General features: G+C 44.4%; 1 protein-coding gene across 1 annotated transcript in view; it reads right to left on the bottom strand.

The window, feature by feature from the left end:
• Positions 1–22,346, bottom strand: part of gmds (GDP-mannose 4,6-dehydratase) — a 169,025-nt gene that overhangs the window by 93,850 nt on the left and 52,829 nt on the right. Inside the window, exon 7 of the mRNA XM_020656283.3 lies at positions 10,634–10,761. Coding sequence (XP_020511939.1) covers positions 10,634–10,761 — 128 coding nt within the window. The remainder of the gene's footprint in view (positions 1–10,633; positions 10,762–22,346) is intronic.

The following is a 22,346-nucleotide window of genomic DNA, read 5'->3' as shown; positions in this document are numbered from 1 at the left end:
GTCAAATCGATCTGCTTTAAGTCTGGACGGACTGAAAACTAAAATCTGGAAAAGTATGTTAAGCTGCAGCTTCATTTCTCACCAAGCCCTTACTGAACTGTCCCTGTTTGGATGGAGGTGCATTGTGGGAAATGTAGGCATGAAATTGCAAAAAAAAAAAAAAAAAAGTTAGAAGAATTCATGTAACAAAAAAAGAAAGTTCTTCTTCATTTAGAAATATTTTGGGAGGTCCAAGCTCTCCTCCGTCTTAATTTCTCTCCTCCCTCACACCTCTACTCATCACCTCCAGCTGACAGCTCCCCCCCACCTCCTGCCCCGACCCGTTAAACCCCCAGCAGGACACTGAGTTTTCCCACCCCACCCCCATCCCCCTCTGGAGCCGTTGACCCATCCATTTCCTCCGCCCTTTCGCCTTCTCCAGCTCTGCTCCCTGTGTCCAGGTGGGAGGTATGACTCTCTCCTGCTGTGTGTGTGTGTGTGTGTGTGTGTGTGTGTGTGTGTGTGTGTGTGTGTGTGTGCGGGGGGATTTTACCTCTCACAAACCTGTCACCAACATTCCTGTTGAACATAGCAGGACAGCACAGAGGCTGAACTTGAAGAGAGACTTTATGGTGTTTGTTTCCTTCTCTACATCATGATGACTGTATTAAGGTGCAGATAGATTGCCCAGTTAGCTCAGTGTCGTATATTTACTACAATACTGCATACAGTTACAGGAAACATGTTTTTAAAGACCCTGAGGAGTTGGCATGGCAACATTTAGTCAGTCAGCATGATGGTTTTATTTACCAGTTCCTCAATATTATATTTTTTAATGAAGGTTTGGATGTCCATTCACTGTCGGACTTAAGCACCAGTCTCTCAAACCTAAAGAAGAACTGTCCTTCTAGTGTCCCGCTTCCCCCCACGCCTCCCTCTGTGTTCAGACCGAGCGGGGCCGTTTGTACGATTGATCTCCCTTCAGATATGCCCAAAATTGACTCCGCTCTTTTTGCTTCTAAAGTCTGTTTGTTCCCCTTGAACTGTTCTCTACTAACGAGTGAGTGGGCGGGGTCATCTCTCGTTTCCCCCAGACAGGGAGAGGTTAGAAGTCTCTCTTTTTTCTTTAGGAAGTCATTAAGTCACCGATATATTTGGTTAGGACATATTTAATCAGTTTTATAAATGTTTAGAGTAGCATACTAAACCCGCAATGAAATAGATATGAATGAAGAGCTGCTTTCCATTCAGCTTAAAAGTTCCTGTGACAACAAAACAATACTTTACCGCAAAACAAAATGATTTCCAGAAGGACAAAACATTAAACTTGCAAAAAAAAAAAAAAAAAAAAGATATTAACTTCAAGAAGTTAACTTTATTACCATCGAGCCATCTTTTAATCGTGTAATTGGATGTAGTTCTCCATTGTTTCTTGTTTCTCTTAAAACAAATGTAAAAAATGAAAATGGCAGCATGGTGAGAATAACTCGCTATGATGGGAAGCAGGATTTACGGGAACAAAAGAGTCCATGTTCACAGCAGCAACTTAAAAAAAAAATAAAAAAACTGCATACTTTAGGATAATGTCAGTTTCCGTTTCTTATTTCTAAGTCACACTGAGGTTTTGTCTTTGTATTGTTGTGGTCTGGACGGGAGATGGGGGTTGATGTCGGGAAGTAGTCAAGGAAAAATCTTTCTTTCAGAGTCCAACTTGCAAAATGTTTGACGCTTACAAAAAGTGTGCAAGAACCCTGTTTTCTTATTTTAGTTAAATACGCATTTTTTTTTTCAACATATATGGGCTGTCTGGTTTTTTTTGAAGTGTTTGTTGACTTGGCTCACCGTCCACGTTCAGTTGCGCGTCTTTGTTTTCTACACGACTCCAGGGTGCAAACTATCATATGAAAACTGAAGACTCTGGTTACACGAGGCCGCATGAGGAGAAAGAAAAAGAGAGAGAAAAACAGTTCGGGAGCAGAAGAAGAAGAAGAAGAAGAAGAAGAAGGAGGAGAGAGCATCTGCTTTCATCCTCAACCCAGCAGGGGAGAGCTTGAGCCTGTCAGTCTGCGAGGGAACAGCCAGCTGCTGCAGCCGAACACACGCAGATACAAACACACACTCCTGATACAAACGTCGGGCGAATAAGGAATAATCCAGACTACCATGAAGACTCAGAGGCATGATCTTTACCCTTGTTTCCACTATTAAAGACATGTATTCTCAATATTAAAGCCATGCAAGTATAAGGAAAAACTACAAAGTGAAGGCTCTAATGTGTCCATTAAGTTCTTTCCAGGATGAAGGACTTTCAACTTTCCTTTCCCCTTTAAAAATAAAGAAAGATCTGCTGAAAGACAGTCCTCACACCAGAGCCATCAGAGCCATCCAGCTGGACAGAGCATCTCCAGTTTGTGCTAAAAAAGCGAAGACAAGAACCACATTTTCGCTCCTTCAGGCAGGAGGAAAGTGGTTGGCGTGCCTGCCGTGAATTTATGATGACTCTCTGCTTCCCATAATTCAGAAATGATTTGCACTCACGATCAATACTGCAGTAAAACTTTATTATACCTGACATGGATTTTGCATCATAACTTCCAAAAGTTTTATCTAAACTGAAGAGTGAGGATGACGTTGGGTGCAGTGTTGTTGTAGGTTCTTAACGTCCAGTGTTTTATTGAGTGAAGGAGCCTTGAAAGAGGAAAGTAAAGTTTTGATTTGTGTCAGATTGAATCATCTTCATGAGCTTTTTGCCTTCTGCAAAAGCAGTAATGAGTGCTGGTCTCTTTATTTCTGAGGGATGGAAAGACCAAAGGATCGTAAAGCCAACAATAAGTTTGGCTTTAGGAAGATAACGGTGAAAAAGATCAGAGAGAGAGGTTTGAGTCCAACCTGTGGCTCCTCTCTCTCTCTCTGATTTCTGACTCTGTCCGCCGTCCTGTCTCCAACCCAAAGATCTGTTTTTATGCCCATGTCCATTAGCATTCTGAAAAACAGGTTGTGTAATGGGTTAGTGTGATAATGTAATGATCAAGAGAATATGCAGTGTTTGTGTAGAGGATCTCACAGGGTGATGGATGGTTATCTATAGAAGGTAGGAACCTTTTTTTTTACCGGTCAGGTGTCCCACCAAGATAGGGAAACAGTTTTTCAGACCGCTAAGCAGTTGCATGCTAGAATTACAAGCGAGTGTTTTTTGGTACGGAAATATGGACATGTGGAGCCAATGGACGTAAAATAAAGGAGTGGCATGTGCAACAAAGCAATGTGAGTTGGACTGTCATTCATTCGAGAGGGTAACGTTAGCGTGTCGATTAGGTGCAGCGCCTCATTGTCGGGACTTACTTATTGTATTAATCTTGAACCTCAAACTAAAGGAAGGAGTTTTGCAAGTTGTGATTTGGTAAAGCAAACTGTCAGAGAGGAATGAATCAAAAACAAATCAATAAATGAACCATGAAAATAAGTTGGTTACCAGCACCATTTAGGCCCAAACATAAATCATTGGTGTTATAATCTTAAACTGTATGGTACAAGGATGGTGCACAAAAGAAACAACAGGCTATACCTACATATTGAAGGCAAAAACATAATGTTGTTGACTAAACTGCAGCAAAAAAAAAGCACAAAATAAAAGGCTGAACAAGACTTCGATCAATCAAGGTCTAATGCATCAAGTTAGGGAGTTGCACGTCTCTCATACTGACAGCAGGGACAACTTCAATATAAAGTTTGATTGCAAAGAACTCCCTGAGACCTCCAGCCCCCAATAACCCTTCTGTCATTCCCTTCAGCTGCTGCAATCCAGCCAGTTAGAGCTTCAATCCAAATCTTTCAGCCAATCACACAGAGCTGCCAAAAGCTGACTCCGACTAAAGGGAGAGAAAAGAACAGAACAGAACAGGGACAGGCGGACAGAAAAAGAAGAAAACACAACGTCCCCTGAAAAACTTCTTGGGTCAACATTCTGATTGTTCAACTGAAAAAAAAAGCTGCTGTGTTCTGCAATCTCGCAGATATGCAGAATCACATTATTCCCACATATTCTTGCATGGCTCTTTCACAATAAGAGCAGAAAGGCTACAATCTAGAGTCTTAGGGCTGTCTTTTTTTTTTTCTTCTCCCTTTGTGACAGCAGCAAGAGGAGGTCTATTATACAATCATTGTTCCATTTATCTCCCCCCAGCTCTTTAATTATCAGGACTGTTCAAATCCTCAGTATCACCAAAACTCCCCCTGACCTTCCTGTCTCTCCGTCTCCTCTGGTCCGATGCCACGGTAAATACTCACCCCATGTCTGATGATTGATTTGGACTCGGATGATGGAGCAACACTGCCTCCCTGGAGATCTATTTTAAGCCTCTCACCCAATTCATCTTTCTTATCTTCACAGTTCACCTCCTCTGCCCCTTCCTTGTGATGAGAAACACTCCTCTTGATTACCTGAGTGCCCGGCTGCATTTCAACACTAAAACGCGGCCTGACTCGTATTCATTTCGTCATTCAGAACTTTAATCACAAAGACGGGGGAATAACTTTATGCTCTACTTACAGGAAGAGGAAAGTTGAACACAAAAGGTTGACAGCATTCAAGTAGTTCAACAAATAAAACTCTTCAAACCCGGGAGAAAAAATATCTTAGATCAGCTTCGATCAAGCTCTGATAACGTGTGTGTGTGTGTGTGTGTGTGTGAATGTGTCTGGAGGTCCCTGAGGTTTTATTGCTCTGAACTACAGGGAAGCAAACCCCAGTTTATTGAGCTGCTGCTGAGGCCATGGGTCGAGTTTCACCTGCAATTAACAGTACTTAAACCCACACACACACACACACACACACACACACACACACACACACACACACACACACACACACACACACACACACACACACACACACACACACACACACACACACACACACACACACACACACACACACACACACACACACACACACACACACACACACACACACACACACACACACACACACACAGCTGCTGTCGTTTACTCTCCCTGCTTGTGTGGGATGACAGTCAACATGACAGAAGCTTCTGTCACCGTCTCTCTCACTGAATGATCTACACTCAGTGTATCACCCTGCAGAGCACACACACACACACACTGATCTCAAGAGCTGACATTATATGGCCATGTCCGGGTGGGTGTCGTTGGGCCGGCAGGAATTGTAATAGGGAGGTCCTGGTGATGAAACCTAACGCTTTCTCCTCTCTGTTATGAGCTCCAATTTTAGCTCTTTACATCTCCAGCTGTGTTTATAAAAACCTTACAGAGCAGACCGAGGTATTTATCAGCTCCCTGAATCACTCCTGTAAAGATCCTGGCATGCACATAACACACACACAAAGCTATTGGTTAAAAAAATAAAAAAGTAAAAAACACAGTACAGCAAGGGGACAGCGCCCTCTATGACACTACAAAGAAGTTTAGTCTCAAAAATCACAAGACTTCACAAGATTTGTCACACTGGATGTTGAAAACGTTTCCTGTATCGGGCAGATTTCTGGCATTTAATGAAACTTAAGAGTAATGAGTTCATAAAGAAACCAATCAAATTCATCAGCTAAATTGATAACAGATATCACAGTTAGTTGCCGCCCTGGTTGGAAGTGAAACCAAACAGAAAGCCATGTACAAATTATTCATGATTTCAAACTCAAACACAAACCTGATGTCTGAGCAAGGCTCGCATGATATGAGAAAATTATGTGAGGCACGGTTACATATTACAACAACAATACAAAGAGCAATGTTAAGGAGTGCATGAAAGCCAGGACTCACAGTTTCTATATCTTTGTCTGCTGTTCTTCGTGTTTCACACAGCTGCTGTTTGCTACATGTCCCTGTTGAATCCAAAATAAATCCAAAAAGTAGGGCCAGACCGATATGGGACTTTTGGGGGCCGATTTTGATATCAGACAGAGGAAAAAATCTGATACCTTAGTTCTATGTTTGATCTTTAGAGATATAGACATACACATTTATTGTGTTTTTCCCTAATATTCAGTTATCAAACAACTCAACTTAAATGCTATTTGACTGGTATGATATCGGCGCATATCTGCGATCAAATTAGCCAATACTGACAGTGACTTGATATACTAATATTGGCCGATATTATGGGCTGGCTGATTAATCAATCAGGCTCTACCAAAAAAGTTTTCTTTTTTTTTTTTTTACCACACACCCTGATTGATCAAAGGTTGTCTTATAGCTAGTTTCAGTGTCAACTTTATACCCAGTGCTCCGACTGAAAGGTCAACTGTCCACATGCTGCGTGAGAAGGTAACGCTTGTTTACATTCAATTATTTTCCTCACTTATTGGGATAAATTCAGACTTTTTTTGAAATGCAATAATAAAGAAGTGGTGAAGTATTTTGCAGCCAAAGTCTGATCTTGAGCCTTTGGAGAGAGCATGAGACTTTTCTGTGCCGGGTCGGTTTGGAACGGCTCCTCAGCAGAAAGTTCAAAATACAGACATAACTCGTCTGGCTTACTGTACCCCCGCTCCCTGAGCCTGCCCTCGCTGTCACCTCCCAGGCCAAAAACACGTGATGAATGGCCCGGTGCTCTCATCAATCATCTGTGATTGGCCCTGATCTGCGCTGTGATTGGCTAATTAGCCTCATCTGTAACCATTACTGCGCAGAGAGGCAGCTGCAGCGGTAAGGGGGGAAAAAAATGGATAAGAAGAAAAATAAAGGAGGTGAAAAATGACACCATCAGGGCTGTCCTGTCACCTCACCGCTTCAACACAATGCCAGGAATCAGACAGCTACTGCTACACAGGGGCAACCACACACACACACCTGAAGGCGGCAGGAAAACCCTTTCAAAGACCGAAGTTTCACAGGTCGTTATATTTTAAAATAAATATGCGAACAAGGCAAGAGCAGGGAGGAGAGGGAGTTAACTGTGTGACAGCGGGTCAGCGGCATCTCATCTGGTAACAGTTTCTGCGAGAACAGCAACGCCAGCACAGTTCAGGAGAAAAGTAAGAGCCGCTTATTAACTGTCAGAGGGAAATAATAACTGGGAACAGGGTGGTAACGGCTCACCAAAAGAGAGCAGGACAAGAGGGAGCGTCAGTTTGGTGGAGCACTGGTCCAGTGACGCAACAAAAGAGCAAAAAACGTTAAGAGGCAGGAGGGACATGAAAGAGAAGGTGGGGAGGAAACACAAAAAGACACAGAGAAAGTGAGGCAGGATGGAGGCTGAGGGCAGAGAAAAAGGCCAAAATCACCTTCTGCTCCTGCTCCCTCCCAGCCGGGCCCTCTTCTCTGCACAGGAAATGGCTCTCTGCAGCCTGGAGGGGAGGGTGTGTGTTGGGGGGGGGGGGGGCTTCAAACAGCTGTACCCACCATGAGCCAGCTCAGAGGAAGTATTAGGGAGGAGGGCAGTGCTTGGTAAAGATGGCTGACACCTACATCTTTATCTTCTCTCAAAGACTGGGTTTTATGCCTCCCCTTGGCGTGCTCATATTCAAAAAATGTGTTCTTTATCGACGTTTCCCAGGAAACCGCAGCCCTGTCACGAGCTGAACAGGTCTCAAGCTTCAACCCTCTTACAGGAAAATGAGATCAGGAGGATTCAAATTGTTTTATCTGATTGTATACTAAATTGTTCAGCAATTCCATAACACCATAATGACCATAAAGGACTCCAGTGAGAGTAACAAGGCAGCTCCACGTCTGCCTGCCTGCCTGCCTGCCTGCCTATAAGAGACACCCGATACCCGTCTGAGACGATGCCCAGCCAGCCGCACGCCTTCAGACGTCGTTAGAGCAGACACACAGCACGCCCCTCCTGCCACCCGCAATCCATCCACAGCCAATTACAAGCAATTTCCCTGTCCTGGGTGGGGTGAGGAGCGCGAGACAGAGAGGGAGGAAAAGCAGTTGTCAGCCTAAAGCAGACACACATGGTTCTGTTTACAGGTTGCTAGTTGTTTGGCTTCGCCATGGTAACGCAGCGCTGAAGCTGGGCGGGTAAGACAGAGAGAGGGGAAGGGGGGTCGTGGTGACAGTCGCAGTCTTTGATGGTGTGCAGGGCGAGACGAACTTTCAGCAAGAGATGGTTCATTTATGCATAATGTACAAACGTTCAACAAACACGCGTCTGTTTCCCTCCTGCCTTCATCTTCTCCCTCCTCCTCCTCCTCCTCCTCCTCCATCACATCAGTTCCCCTCAGCACCTCGGGCTTCTGTTTGGCTTCCCCGAAAATCTGCCTTTCCGAAACTGGAGACGCACAGCGAGGAGGTGCCTGATTCACCAGACCTGGAATGTCGGCCATTCCCACAGGAAACCTGGAGCGTCTCAAGCCAGGGAGCCTCGGACAGGCACAGAGATCACACACACACACACACACACACACACACACACACACACACACAGTCACACACAAATCCAGAAAAAATAGCTTTATCCGTACTCTAAATAAGAGACAGTGGTCAGTCAGACAAATAAACAAAAATCCCAACGACCAGACTTTCACCCATACAAGAATCTGATTTTTTTTTCTGACTCACATTTCTTTGAGGTTCTACATTTAAAAACCTCATGTGACTTCAAAAAGCAGCATTTAAGTCACCTCACTAAATCAATGTTCATGTCCTGTATTTGTATTTCTTGTGCTTTTTTAGTAATCGTATTACGGTGGCTGGGAAGTGCAAAACAAGATTACAGAGTGTGAAACACTTTTGCAAAAACATTTTTACATTTTATGAAACAAAATGACAAAACCCAAAACACTTTTTCGAAGGACAAAACACGTTTACAAGTGGCAGAACACTTTTACCAGTCCACCAAACAAATTTGCAAACGACAGAATCTTGACGGAAAGGGAATGTGCCAAATGCAGGGAGTGACCCCGAAGTGCATAATGGTCTTTCCGTCTCATTGGTGTTCGAGGGACCGTCCACACAAAAAGCAAAACTGAGTAATCAGTCTCAAATGAGTTGCATAAAATGAGCAAAACATCTTTCTGTCAGCACAAACTCTGTATCACTCCTCATCAGTGTTTGCCAAGTCTTTCTGCCAAAACAAACAAAATGACCCCTCAACTCGGTCACTTCCTGCATTTGGCACATTCCCTGGCCGAAAAGATTCTGTCGTTTGTAAATTTGTTAGTGGACTGGTAGAAGTGTTTTGCCACTTGTACGTTTGTCTCTGCGATTGTAAAAGTGTTTCACATTTTGTAATTTTGTTTAGCACTTCCCAGCCAGCGTATGAAAGCACCGATGGGTCTGAAGCAAAGTATGAACTTTATGGTTTGATGGACTTTTAACAAAAAAGTTTTTTTTGACCAAACTTTTGTTTCTTTTATCTTCCAGCAGCTTTTTAATCTTCATCTTGATGTTTTTGGACCGTGAGACTCACATGGGCTTCTCCTCTGAGGGAATTAAGAGTCGGACATTTTGGGGTTTTTCCATTGACTGTTTGTATTCTTCCAATGTTAAAATAAGCTTCTCATTTAGTACCACGTCTACTCGTCAACTCACAATATCAAGGTTATATTAATCATCACTTTTTTTTAAAAAAAATCCAAAAACTCATCCCATCGTCAGATGCTTTTTCAAAAAACTGTACTTTTCCATTTTATGAATCCCAAATCAAGTCCGACCGCCTGCTGCAAAAGACAAACATTATTCAGTGTGGTTATGACTGATCAGAACTTTTTCCCATATCAGGCAGTGACTGATGCTTCCCGGACGCCATCCACGTTGGCGCCACCAGCCCCGCCTTACAGTAACAGCGTGATCGGCTGTTTCACCACCGCCCTGCTCTGACGCACTGACCCTACGCTGAGATCTGCAGTCAAACTCAGGTTCCCCCTTCGTAACCTCGTCACCCCCACTCCCATCTCAAAGAGCGCCCCCACCCCCACCTCCGCCACCATCACCTCCTAATAACAACACGGTACGCAGCGAGGGGTCTGCTGTCAGACATGGAAACCCGTCGAGTCTTTCATCTCAACAGCCCCACACACACGCACACACACACGTTCCAACCTTAACCTAGGCATGTGCGCTTCCTCACTCACACACACACACACACACACACACACACACACACGAACGCAGTGTTCAGAAACACTGAGCTCTGTCTGCTCCCGGGCGCTGCGACCCCACTGTTCGTTTCATCTCCTCCGCTCCTTTCTCTGCTTGCTGCTGGCACCATCACGTTAACACAAACACCATATTTCTGTCATCGTCCCCGGGACCCAGCGTTTCCTCAATATCTCTGTCTTTCTTCTGCGGGCGTTCGGGGGAATGGCAATGGGGGCCTGAAGGGATCTGGGACATGGGTGAATTGTGGGAAACCAGAGTGCAGTCTGTGGCCTCACAGCATGCGGCCCTCTCCCTCTCCTCCTGCCCTCCCCCCCCCCCCTCCTGCCCTCCCCCCTCTCCTTCTCTATCTCCGTTTCTCTTTTGGCAGAGAATCATAGGAGGCTTCATGCAGATCGCATATTGCGGCCTCAAATGATCTGGGAAAACATGCCCCGTTAAAGCTGTGTGCACATCTGAACCCTGTTCAACTCCACAGCAGAGCGCACACAGTGTGTGTGTGTGTGTGTGTGTCTGTGTGTGTGTGTGTGTGTGTGTGTGTGTGTGGTTACGGCCGTGTGTGTTTTACCTCCACATAGTCCTTGGCGTGGCCCCAGTCCCTCTTGGAGTCCAGGTTGCCCAGGCTAAAGCTCTCCAGTTGGCCGAGGTGAATCTTTGCCACAGACCGGCTGATCTTACGCGTCACAAAGTTCGAACCTAAAACACAAACGTTAAAAATTCAGCGCTGGCATGGCATTCACTGAATTCAATTACGGTCCACACAGGATATAAACGTTACAGAGGTTCAGACTTTTCCAGCGTGTACAAACCAAGTGCAGGCAAGTGAGATCAAGAACGTATCGTTTGAGTTGAATGATTCAAACTAAAGCTGCAGACACTTTGCCCCGGTACACTGGGCTTTCAGAGGTACTCTTCAGGATTTTAAATAAGAGCCTTGTTTTAATTTATCCTTTAATAACCCCCTGCTCTGGAGATGATACTCTCTAAAACTACAGGGACTTTGGGGTTGGGCCTCGGGTTTCTGAAAATAGTTGTGAACCAAAAGCATTTAAAGTGGTTGTTTTTGTAAATCTGAAAAACAATGAGGAGAATTTCCACAAACGTATTTTCTTCTGACTCAATATTTATTAAATTACCATGAAGTTTGGACAGAAACTGACTTATAACTGCAGCTGATATTAGAGAGGTATCTTGGATTTCTTCACATATTTAAGGCTCAACTTATTTTATTCAAAACACCTTGCATCAAAACACCTTCAAAGTTAACCTGAAGAAAAACAAAATCTGGTGTTTAATTTTTTAATTTCAGTCGGCCCTGGACTGATTTTATGAAGCATTTAACCATTAAATCATAAGAAGATATTTTATATATTTTAAAATGAAGTGCAAGAATTGTAATTTTCAATCATGTAGAAGGAGCTGTTCTTCTTGTCTGAACTCCTTGATGAGACGATTTGTGGACACTAACAGTTCAGTCTGAGGGTCTTTAAAGTGAGAGAGGGAGAGTATGAGAATATTTAAGTGCCTAAAGATCTTTCTTGATCAGTGACGTTTGGCGCCGTCAGTCCAATATCCGATACTTAAATTGCGTCAAAATCTGACGAGATACTGATATAAGACCGAATTAGACAACAACAAGGAGCTTTCTGCTTCCTTTGCAAAGAAGCTCTTGATACTTCCCGGGTAGTTTTTTTATTTTTTTTATTTTTTTTATGGAAACAGCTTAAACTTCCACATGACACCGCTCAGCTCTCCAAACCTGTAAGCCCAAACGAAAAGCCACCCCGAGTCAAACCGCTTCATTACCACCTCTTATTACACCAACGAGAGCCCTTCAGAATTCTTCTCCCTCATTTTCTCCTCTAATTCACAGTTTCAGTGTCAAACCTGGACTGGACGCCAAGGTAAACCTGAGCGCATCGGCCTGTCAACACCAAAAAAAAAAAGCAACAGGGAGGTTCCACCGCGGACACAGGACGGCCCGAACGGGACCACCCCGGCTCTACGGCGTCCAGTCCAGAATCACCACATCGACAGCCGAATCATCCGCCAGACCACTGTGGTCGTCACACGTGGCGATTATAAACCCACGGGAGAACAAATGAGCTCCTAATGACGGTTTCTGAGAACGCTAAGAGGAGTTTTGGGGTGTTTTTGGCGGGACACTGACTGCTGGTGTCATGTTCTTTGTTCCTGCCGCGATTGGAAAGATACCGCGCAGATCCTCGACATCCAACCCACACGGCTTTAAAGTGATGGAAATGAACGCTAAATATCAGGGTGTCAGGGCTAATGATGCCATCATCTTAGCTGACATAACTCGAGAGGTTTTAAATCTGTTCAGGCGCTTCTGCCTTTTTCTATAATCAAAAATACAGTTTGGAAGGAGAGCTTGAAGTTTTCATCAAAGAGTTGGCTATTTTTAGCCCACGCAGCATCTCAACACAAATCTCCCACAGCCTCACATGAACCTCTTTCAGAACTCTTTTTTTTTTTTAAACTGAAAATGAATGTTGCCTTTCAGCTCGGCTCTGTCTGTCTCGACACTGTATCGCCGCGGCCCCCTGACATGGAGCAGAGCCGTCATTTAGACACAGGAAAATCCCATGAACCCAATCATGTGAAAGCACCCAAAATTTGTAGTAATTATTTCATAGACGAGCGACAGCCCCTGGGCAGGCTGAGCGAAAACAGACCAGGGGGAGGTTAGACACGCTTATTTGAGAAAATACAGCGTGTTGTGTGTTGGTAGCAGGTCACATAACCAACGCTGCGTCAACGCTGCTTTGTTGCCATGTTGAGCTGGAGTTTTCTGCAGGCTGTCAAGGGATCCCGCTGAAGGCAACACTTTAAGCTAAAAATCCACAAGGTCCGATCCTCTGAATCCAGCTATTATTCACACGTTTATTAGGAAATAGCACGTGTCTACAGAGCGTGGATAAACGGTCGATGGAAACCCCCTCCGATGTCAGATCTGTCCTGACTTTGCATGATAGTCTCATTTTGCCCCCGGGGTTTTGTTCTCCAAACTGGCAGGTCATCTGTTCTGGCAGGTACCGCCTCTCTCTGCTGACTGTAGCGAAATGTTAACCATCAATTACTCATCTGCGTCTGACACGTCCATGAGTGACAGCTTTGCTCTCATCCATATCACCTGGATGAGCGATACTCGACCCTACAGCAGCACATGAACACTCGACTCGCTCATGTCAAATATCAAATGCTCGAGCCATTTAGCAATAAGTCAATGGACAGAAACCTAATCGACAACTTTTTTTAAAATAAGGGAAACTCCACAGATTTTACACATGACTGCCGGGTAACAAGCAAAGAGGGAAACTACTCAGGCAGAAACTCTTCACAATGTTTTCAGAGAGCTTTTAAAGAGAAAAACAACCCCATCGTTTGGCGCCCATTTTCTTGGCTGTGAGTGTTTCATGCTTGGTTTCGACTTTCTTTGGCATCATTTGGTACGATTTGATGACTTTCAACATATCGTAACAGAATAAAAGTATAATAATAGACTTGGTATTGGAGTTTCTGGCTTTAGAAAATCTAGCAGAATCACATGTCGTGTTTAAAAGTGTGTGAGCCTTCAAGCTTGGTTTTGCAAATGCAGGAAAAACATAGTGGAAAAATCCTGCAGAAAGAGAGAGAACGGCATTGACAAAACAATAGAAGTGTTCTTAAAGATGGAGAGAAAGAGCCTCCAGCTGGATTGAAAGGTCGATCTTTTTCTATAAGGCATCTTAACAGCTTATCTTATTTTCCTATTACACATAAATGTGCCATTCTTATTGGTTCAGTTCAAGATTTACTCAGTATCTGTAGTGATCCGTATGCACATTTTTTTAGCAAGTGTCTGAATGTATGTAGGGAATGGGAGAGCTGCAGGAGAAAAGGGCTTTCACTGAAATTGTTGCATTTTTTTTTGTTTTACTTTGGTGAAAAACACAATGTCCAGAAAGCTTTTTGGGAACAGTGATCCAAGCTAAGGGCTCATGGTCAGAATATTAAAGCCTCTACTGCTTATATTTCTTTTGCTTGTTTTAATCAAAGCTGTGTGAACAAGCAAAATGTAATTATTGGAGTTATCTTACATAATTAATTGAGGTTTTAGCTCTCTTAAAAGTTTGAAATTACAGAGTTTGGGGCTTGGAACATTACATCATTAGTGATGGCTGTTCAGAGTGTCCTGAAAGCATCTGTGAGGCTGCGTTGTGTGCACCACAGGCTGTTGCTATCGCTATTTAATTGATTTCCCAATGTGGTTTTATCAAATATTTGATCATGACAAAGTAAGTCCTTTTTTTTTTTTATTTCAAATTGTGTTTTTTGTCTTTAATGACTTGATTTGATAGGACAGTGGACAAAGCAGACAATCAGGGAGAGAGAGAGAGAGAGAGAGAGAGAGAGAGAGAGAGAGAGAGAGAGAGAGAGAGAGAGAGAGAGAGAGAGAGAGAGGGGAACTACATGTGGGAAAGAGGAGAGGGGTCAGACCTGAACCCGGGCCGCCCACCTTGAGGACTACAGCCTCAGCATACAGCTAGGCCATCTGCCCCCTCTTTCATTCAAATTAGAAATGACAGATTACACTCAAAGTAAAAGTTAATTAAATGCAGCTCTCTATGTAGTATTTTTGGACCCTGTGAGGGTTTCAATGTAAGAAAAGCCCAGATTGGTTATACGGTAAAGGCAGGGGTTTGACATGATCTCATATCCAAGAGAAAGTTTGCAGGTTAAATACAGGTTGACAAAGCTCTGCAGAGCGCGTGTTGGCTCATAAAAAAGGTGGCAGAGGGATACAGTGTAGAACAGTACACCCAATCAGTAATAAAGTCCATTATGTTCCCCAGAGCACACCTGTAGCCTCCTTGTAAAGCTCACACCTCTATTTGGAGTTGCAATGCTCCCTGCCCACTCTAATTGGTGCGGTGAGGACCAGAGCGTGGGCCTGATGGAGCGGCCTGCCTGCCTGTGCACAAAGCCTGCTCTGTTACTGGCCCGGGTGTTAATGTGTTTCCTTTACTGGCAGCGGCACCGCAGGACAGCCAGAAGGAGGGGTTGGAGGCAAGCGAGGGGAGCCGGTGGGGGGGGGGGGACGACTAACAGGAGTTTTAGAGCCCAAACAGGGCAGCGGTGGCCGTTTAACCTCACCCGCTGCCCGGCAGTAAGTCTAATAAAACCATGGGCCGTGAAAACTGAGCAGACAGCAAAAGCCGGGCCAGAAATGGACACTCAATCTCTTTCTCTCTCTCTTCATTCTCACTCAACCATTTCTTTTCCTTTTTTTTTCCGTCATTCCTTTTTTTCATTTTCTGGCCAGAGAAGCAACAGGAAAGACGTAACACTCGGGCTTCGTTGGCACAGCTGTGCTCAAGTATGGGAAGAAAAACGGAGGAGGAGGAGGAGGAGGAGGAGGAGGAGGAGGAGAAATGTGTGGAGATATCTCCCACCCAGAGCCAGGCCATGTGGGCCCAGACAGGATGGGGATGGGACCTGTCAGCTGGGGGCTCTGAGTGAGGGGGGAGTCAAGGAGGGGACTGTGGGTTTCAGGGGGTTTTGGCTTTACTCGCCCTGGTTACTCAACAGGTTCTGAAGTAAAAACCATGCTACTAAAGAAAGGTGACTTATGACTTTTATTTTCATACTGGGCGACGGTCCTGCCATTTCACAAGCCGACCTCACATGTCTGACAAACACTCCTTTGCGTTGCCGCCTGTGAGCATATTTATGTGTGTTTAATATCTGAGATTTAACCGCAGTGTGATTTATTTAAATGCCTCTTCTGTAAAGTTTTTTTCTGAAGTCACAATGTGTGGTCGTGGCTCAGCGAAATCGCAAATTAGTTTAGGGAAAATCTGAAAAGCGAGAGTAAATTCAGGTCTTGGATCGAGTCAAACATCTATCAAGTTGATCTTTAATGTTACATCTGCAAAGTTAGAAAATCTACTTCCTACCGAGGCCAAGTTTCCTCTTCCACAACTTTCGACCTGGAGTGTGTTTTTCATCACCATGTTTAATCTGTTCCAAATACATGAGCAGGATGTTACCAAGTTCTTCCTCCTTTTAAGTAGAAAAAGTACAATTACTTGGTAACCCAGGCTGCTTTACTGAGCCACAGTCCAAAAATAAAACAGCACAAGCTGAACACAAACTCTCATTACATGTATTTTCTAGACATTTGACGGCTGAGTAATTTCTGTTTTGAGCTTGTCTGAACGAGCCAAACTCTCAAACTGGTAAAAGAAAAAAAAGAAGACTTAATTTTGAGTGCCAGGATTTTAACAGAAACTCTTCGGTTGCCTCGACCAAAGGTTTGCACACCTGTTTTGGAATACAACCAGAACTGCAAATCCCATAATCCCGCTCTGTCTTTGAGCAATGGCAGAGGGGAGTGAACGGCTTTGTGGTAGATTAGTAGTGAAAAATGCAACCCTTAATTTTTATCTCTACACCCACACATTTCGGGATTAAGGTAGACCCTGTGGCCTTGTTCAGATCAAAAATGAATGCGTAATCATTGCAATCCCATCGTCTTTATCTGCGCTGAGTTATGAACAATATACTTGACTTGAAGAAGCTCTGACTGATTCTGCAGGAGGACTCTTCTCTGCATCGAGGGTTGGCCAAAGACCTGTCAGTGTCTGCCATCGCCGTTATTGCACAATTCACATTCTGACTGATGTCTGGAGCCCCGATGGAAGGGAGAATATTTGCGTTATATCCAAAAGAGGTCATGCGCTCATCTCCGCCAACACAGTTTCTATTCACACCTGACAGACTGCTGCCCTCGTTCGGGGCTGACTCAACAAACAGGGAGGGTGCAGGGAGAGAGAAATGTGATGCGAGTGGGGTTGGAATGGGGCTGGAAGGTTGTGAAGACAAAGACCTCGAAAGTCACTTTTAAATTGGGTGTGATGCAACGAGTTGGATGGAAAACACGGGGTGTGCAAAGGTGTGGGGAAAGATAGGGAGGGTGTGGAGAAAGAGAGAGGAGTAGATGATGCATGCTTTTCTTGAGCTCGGAGTTGACAGCACCACCTCCACATGGCAGAACTGAGATTGAAATGAGACAATGGTTACATCCGAGAATCAAAACAGACTGAATTGTATTGGAGCAGAATTCAGTAGTTTGACTAAATCAAATTTGGGGGGTTTGACTGTCCTCATCAGCACTTTGAGAGGATACAGCAGAGGTTGAGAAAAGGCGCCTTCTATTACCGCCACTCAAAGTGAGCGCTCTGTCAACGAGATTCTTGGATACCATGGTGATCTGGGATAACAAACACATATTTGCGGGCGGTGGTAGGAACGAGTGACGTTCTTGCAGAAACCTCAACGTCACAACACAAGTCTGAAGCAAAGGTAGGCTGAGGCGGGGAGGGCGAAGGGCGGGGGAATCACCTTCATAGGCCTTGTGGTTCAGGATGGTGGAAGGTACCAAGGGAAGAGTGGACTCTGTCATCGGCTCTGCTTTGAGGCGTCAGACTCTGCTCTTTACCTGGCCACAGTTCAGCTGATGTTTAGACTGCTCTCGCTCAGCCTTTTCTCATCAATAATACCCGACGTAAGGAAAGGACTAAAAACAAGAAAAGCGCCCACTCAATGTAGAAACATCTTACGAAATACTGCTAAATTCCCTTGACCCCCCCCCCCTGCTGACGGAGTCATCCCTATCTGAGAATTTTCTTTGAAAATAACCTCTCCAATAAATGGAAAACATATCCTCTTACAAATCTATCATGCAATCTGACCTTTTGGGCTCAACCTCAACGAAAGCAGAAAGATGAAGCCAAGGCATGTCGAAGCTCAGCAGCTGAATGTGTGAGTGTTTGAGGGGGCAGCATTGACTTTGGCACTGCTGTTCTAACTTCCCCAATGCTAGCTGGTCTCTCCTAACATAACAGTATATTATTCTATACTGCCAAGCGTGAACCACAGAGCTCTCAGGGTGGAGAGATGGATGGGACTTCCCCAAATAAACCAGAGGATTAGCCTACAACTGGAGCTGGTCAGTGGTGGCTACGGTGAATACACACACTGAACATACTTCAGCTCTGATTTACTGCAGAGCCTTAGATCAACACGCAGCTAATAACTATAAATGAAACTTGGGTTTTGTCTTGTATTTTCTAAATGACTTTTTGGGGTACTTTGAGGTGCTGTGTGTTTGTTGAAAATGATGACCAAATAAATACATGAGCTGGTTATTTGCACAGGTTTCACTTCTGCACTGTCTCATATGTCCAAGCAATATGGAGTCTATTTAGCACCCATGCTAATGCTAATCCCCCTCTTCAGAGTCAGTGTGAGGGCTGTTTGTTATGGCTAACAGCTAAGCCATCCAGTACGGAGGTAGCCGCGCTGTGAACCGGCCGGCAGATGCAGGCTTCTGTTTGCTTTGCTTCACGCTGGATCTCCATCGGGATATTTTCCGTGCTGGTCTTGTCCGACTCTGACCTTTTCGCTGCAGAACAATGGAGAGCGAATGTTTATTGGCCGAGTCGGACGGTGTTTACGAGAACTGTAAGAGAATCCAGGAGTGCATTCCTGTTAGGATTAAGTCATCCTGGGCGCTTTAAGAGACAGAGCTCCTTGTTGGATCCCCAAAGAGGGGCAGTCGGTTTAAACAGCGTTTAGCTTTTCCTTTCCTTTCCCAGAAGCCACAAGACCCATCCTTAGGTGACACATAACGCCACGCCACACGGCTCCAGAGGATTTGATTGGTGGGCTCGTGGGTCTCTTTGGCAGACAACATTAGAGGAAGTCTCAGTGAGTTTCTTTTTAAAGGGAAAACTCCCCCATGAAGCCAAACATCTATTTGTTACTCAAACAGAAACTCATAGAAGCTGGCATCCTAACACGGTGACATCACAGCTTTTCCTGCATGTGGGACGTGGGACGTGGGACTGGGGGGGGCAGGATTTCAGGTGGTGGCCACAGAAACTGACGTCATGGACTTCCACCCTCATCAGTTTTTAATTGTGCAGAAAAACAAGAGGCACGTACAGGACAGGATGGGCAGCACACAGGTGATGATTTACCTTTATTTGTGTCTCTGCCAAAACACACACAGGGACGGCGTTCAGAGATGTTCAGGGTGTGACCGAAGACAGAGGAGCGATGAGAATCCTCTGCCTTCCATTGTTCCAATGATCTTAAGTCACTGTTTACGGGTGACGTTGCTGTTTTGGTGTTTTGATGAGCAACGTTTAAATCAAGGTGTTGGCAGTCGTATGATTGTATCATTATAGATTTAGATGTATTTCTTTCTGTTTCGGTCGTCACCGCTGCCAAAGTTTGAACTTTTGTTGGGGCAGGTTTTAGGAAAGGGGAAATGGACTTGAGCTTATTTTTTTATACTCGCTTTTTACATCGTTTGTCACATTCACCAATTCGTTCCCTTTCCCACACTGATGGGAGAGGCTGCTATTTAAAGTGTCCATCAGTAATAACGAATCCCATCTATACACATTCATACAGCGGGTGTCTGGGACTGACACCGATCCCCCCTGAGAGCCACGACTGAATTTACCACTGATCCACAGCCCCCCTCACACCCCTAGGTATTTAATTTTACCAAGGGAACCATTTTTGTAGTTTTTCAATGTCTGTGTTTTCTTATATCTATTTCAAAATGCGACCTTAATGGAGTTATTATTGTTCTTGTGTTTTAATTAGTTTGGTTAAACATGGTTCTCTTAGGGTTAGGGTTAGTTAATTGTTAATTGTAACATTTTGTAAGTTGCTATAAAAGAAATGGATCTACTTACACTTTGAACCAACATTAGAAGATATGTGAAGTTCACAAATATTCACGACTGAAGTTGCAGCAGATTTTCTCACACCATGAACTTTACAGCACAACCTTACACTTAAACAATAAAAAAAAAGGTGCCTTGGGTTTGTTTTTGCGGCTCAAAGCACCCACTCCTCCCCTCTCAAAGTGGTGGGTGACGGAGTGCACGGCCAAATGCCCCCTCAGCGCAGCAGCGGCAGGGTCGCGGCGGGGCCCCAGGGGCCTAGGTAAACACTGACCAGTCCAGCCAACACAAGCACCACACTGGGTTGTGCAAGGCGGCCGTGGGACATCTGGCCACATCACAGCGCTCGCAGCGTTCCTGCTTTATGAGTAACAACAGCCGTAACTCTGAGAATAGAAGCGGCAGGAGAGAACCCGATGGCCTGCCGGAGAAAAGTGCTGAGTGTGGAGAAAGACGAAGTGGGACATGAGAAGAAGAGACAGAGGCAGAAAGAGGAAAAGACTGTGTGTGGTAAGAATGGAAGGATAGAAGAAAGGAGATGAAAAAGAGCTGACCAAGGACCGAAAGGCTGAGGACGTGCTATCGAGCGAGCAGCGGGTAACGAGCTTTGCCCTTATAAGGTCGTCAAGTGAACATGAGGACGAAAGCATCTGAACTCCAGCTGCAAAATATCTGCACGGTGATCATTTCAAGATCAATTAGTCTTATTTTAAGTGTGCCAAATTGAATGTAAACAAAGGCAGGAAATCTTTAAACAACGGAGGCTGAAACTCAAACATGTTTGCTAACTTTGCTTCATGAATGTGACACAGAGTCACCATTTATTCTGATTGTTTTTAATAATTTACTGTTGTTAATCAATATAAGAATTGTTTCAGTCTCACAACAAGGCCTAACTTTATCATTTACCCAATTCAACTTTCAACTACACGTTTCTTTATTTGTTTTATAATGGATAAATGCAAAATCCTGAAGTGGATTAGACAAATTACTTCAAACATTTTTAATTTAAAAAAGTGAAACGTTGTAAAGCTCTGAATGAGATCAGGTGAACCAATGGCCTTTGGTTAATATTATTGAATCCAACAAATGGCGGGTTCTTTTTCCCAACACTTGTTTGTGAATCAACATGTGGATATCTCAAACACATTTTTTTGTATTCAAGGTTGTGACGGAGAAAATCTAGAAAACTCTGGGGACCATGCATACTTGTGTAAACCGTCTGTCACCCAGCTCGCTGTCTCCACTTTAACATCATTCCCAGACCGACTGTGTCACCTAATTCTCTGTTACAAGACCTCCAAGTCGACCACGCCAACTGGCTGTAAACCGCAACCAGTTCCCACACCTATCTATCTGTGCTATCCCATTAGGGTTTACTGGCTGACCCCCTGACTTGGCCGGGGTCGTGGCCGGGGCCTTCATTAGGGGATAAATCATAAACACCTGAGCGGCTGACCTGGGCACAGAGCTGGGGCTGCGTCCATGTGGTATTCATTTTGGGTCGCGGTGGCGTGTAAATCGGGTTAAACCAGCGCCTGCGACCCTCGGGGCTCAGAGCACATATTAAAAAATGTGACCACAACCCATTCAATATGTGTAAGAATGTGTGTGTGAGTGTGTGTCAAACAGTCATGAGAAACCGGGCTGCACCGGTGAGTGTTATGACTTTATATCGAGCGTGTAATTGAATACTTTTACACAAACGCTTTATAAACTGTTTTGACTGCTTTGTTGTGGCTTTGGAAATCATTTCTCACATCGTAACTTAATTTAAAAATGAGACGTATGATGTGACGGTGTCTTCCCCTAACCAGCAGAATAGTTCATTAACAGGTCGTCTTGTAAAAACAAAACCATGTTAGGAATGTTTTTCTTTGATATGAAGTTACAAGATAAAAATGATCACCGTCACAAGAGGCTGAAAGTTTCATAAAAGTGTTTTATATTCAATTTTTCGCTGTCTTAAATGATCATAATAAAAAACTAAATGTGCTACTGCAGGTCGACCGAGGGGTCACATGTTCCAAAATGTGTTTTTGTTTAGGCTTCATCCTGCAGCAGCAAGATGGCGGTAGTAATGTTTGCATTGGTCAAATGAAGGCAGCCAGCTACTGATGTGTTCTACAAGTTCAGTCATATTATGTCAATGGAGTGTGGTAGCTTTAAAGTGAGCTCCGGATATTCCTGGCTGTGCAGCTCACAGGGGGGTGCCGGTAGCCTAGCGGTTAGTGTGCAAGCCCTATGTACAGATAGCGGTGGTCCTCTAAGCGGGCGGCCTGGGTTCAATTCTGACCTGTGGCTTCTTTCCCGCTAGTTGCTCATTAAAGAATAAACTCTCTAGGATTGTATCAACAGCAGGCAAAATAGTGGGCAAACCACAAAAACCTCCGTCTCAATTATTTACTGACAGGACGAGGACGAAAGCGAGGAGTATCCTGGCAGATAACTCCCATCATCTCTTCTACCAGTTTGAGCCACTGAGCTCTGGGAGGCGCTACAGAGTGCCTCTGG

This window comes from Labrus bergylta, chromosome 6 (genome assembly GCF_963930695.1).
Source record: "Labrus bergylta chromosome 6, fLabBer1.1, whole genome shotgun sequence".
Classification (NCBI taxonomy): domain Eukaryota; kingdom Metazoa; phylum Chordata; class Actinopteri; order Labriformes; family Labridae; genus Labrus; species Labrus bergylta.
Note: the sequence above shows the minus strand (reverse complement) of the source record. Positions and strands in the feature narration are given on the sequence as shown.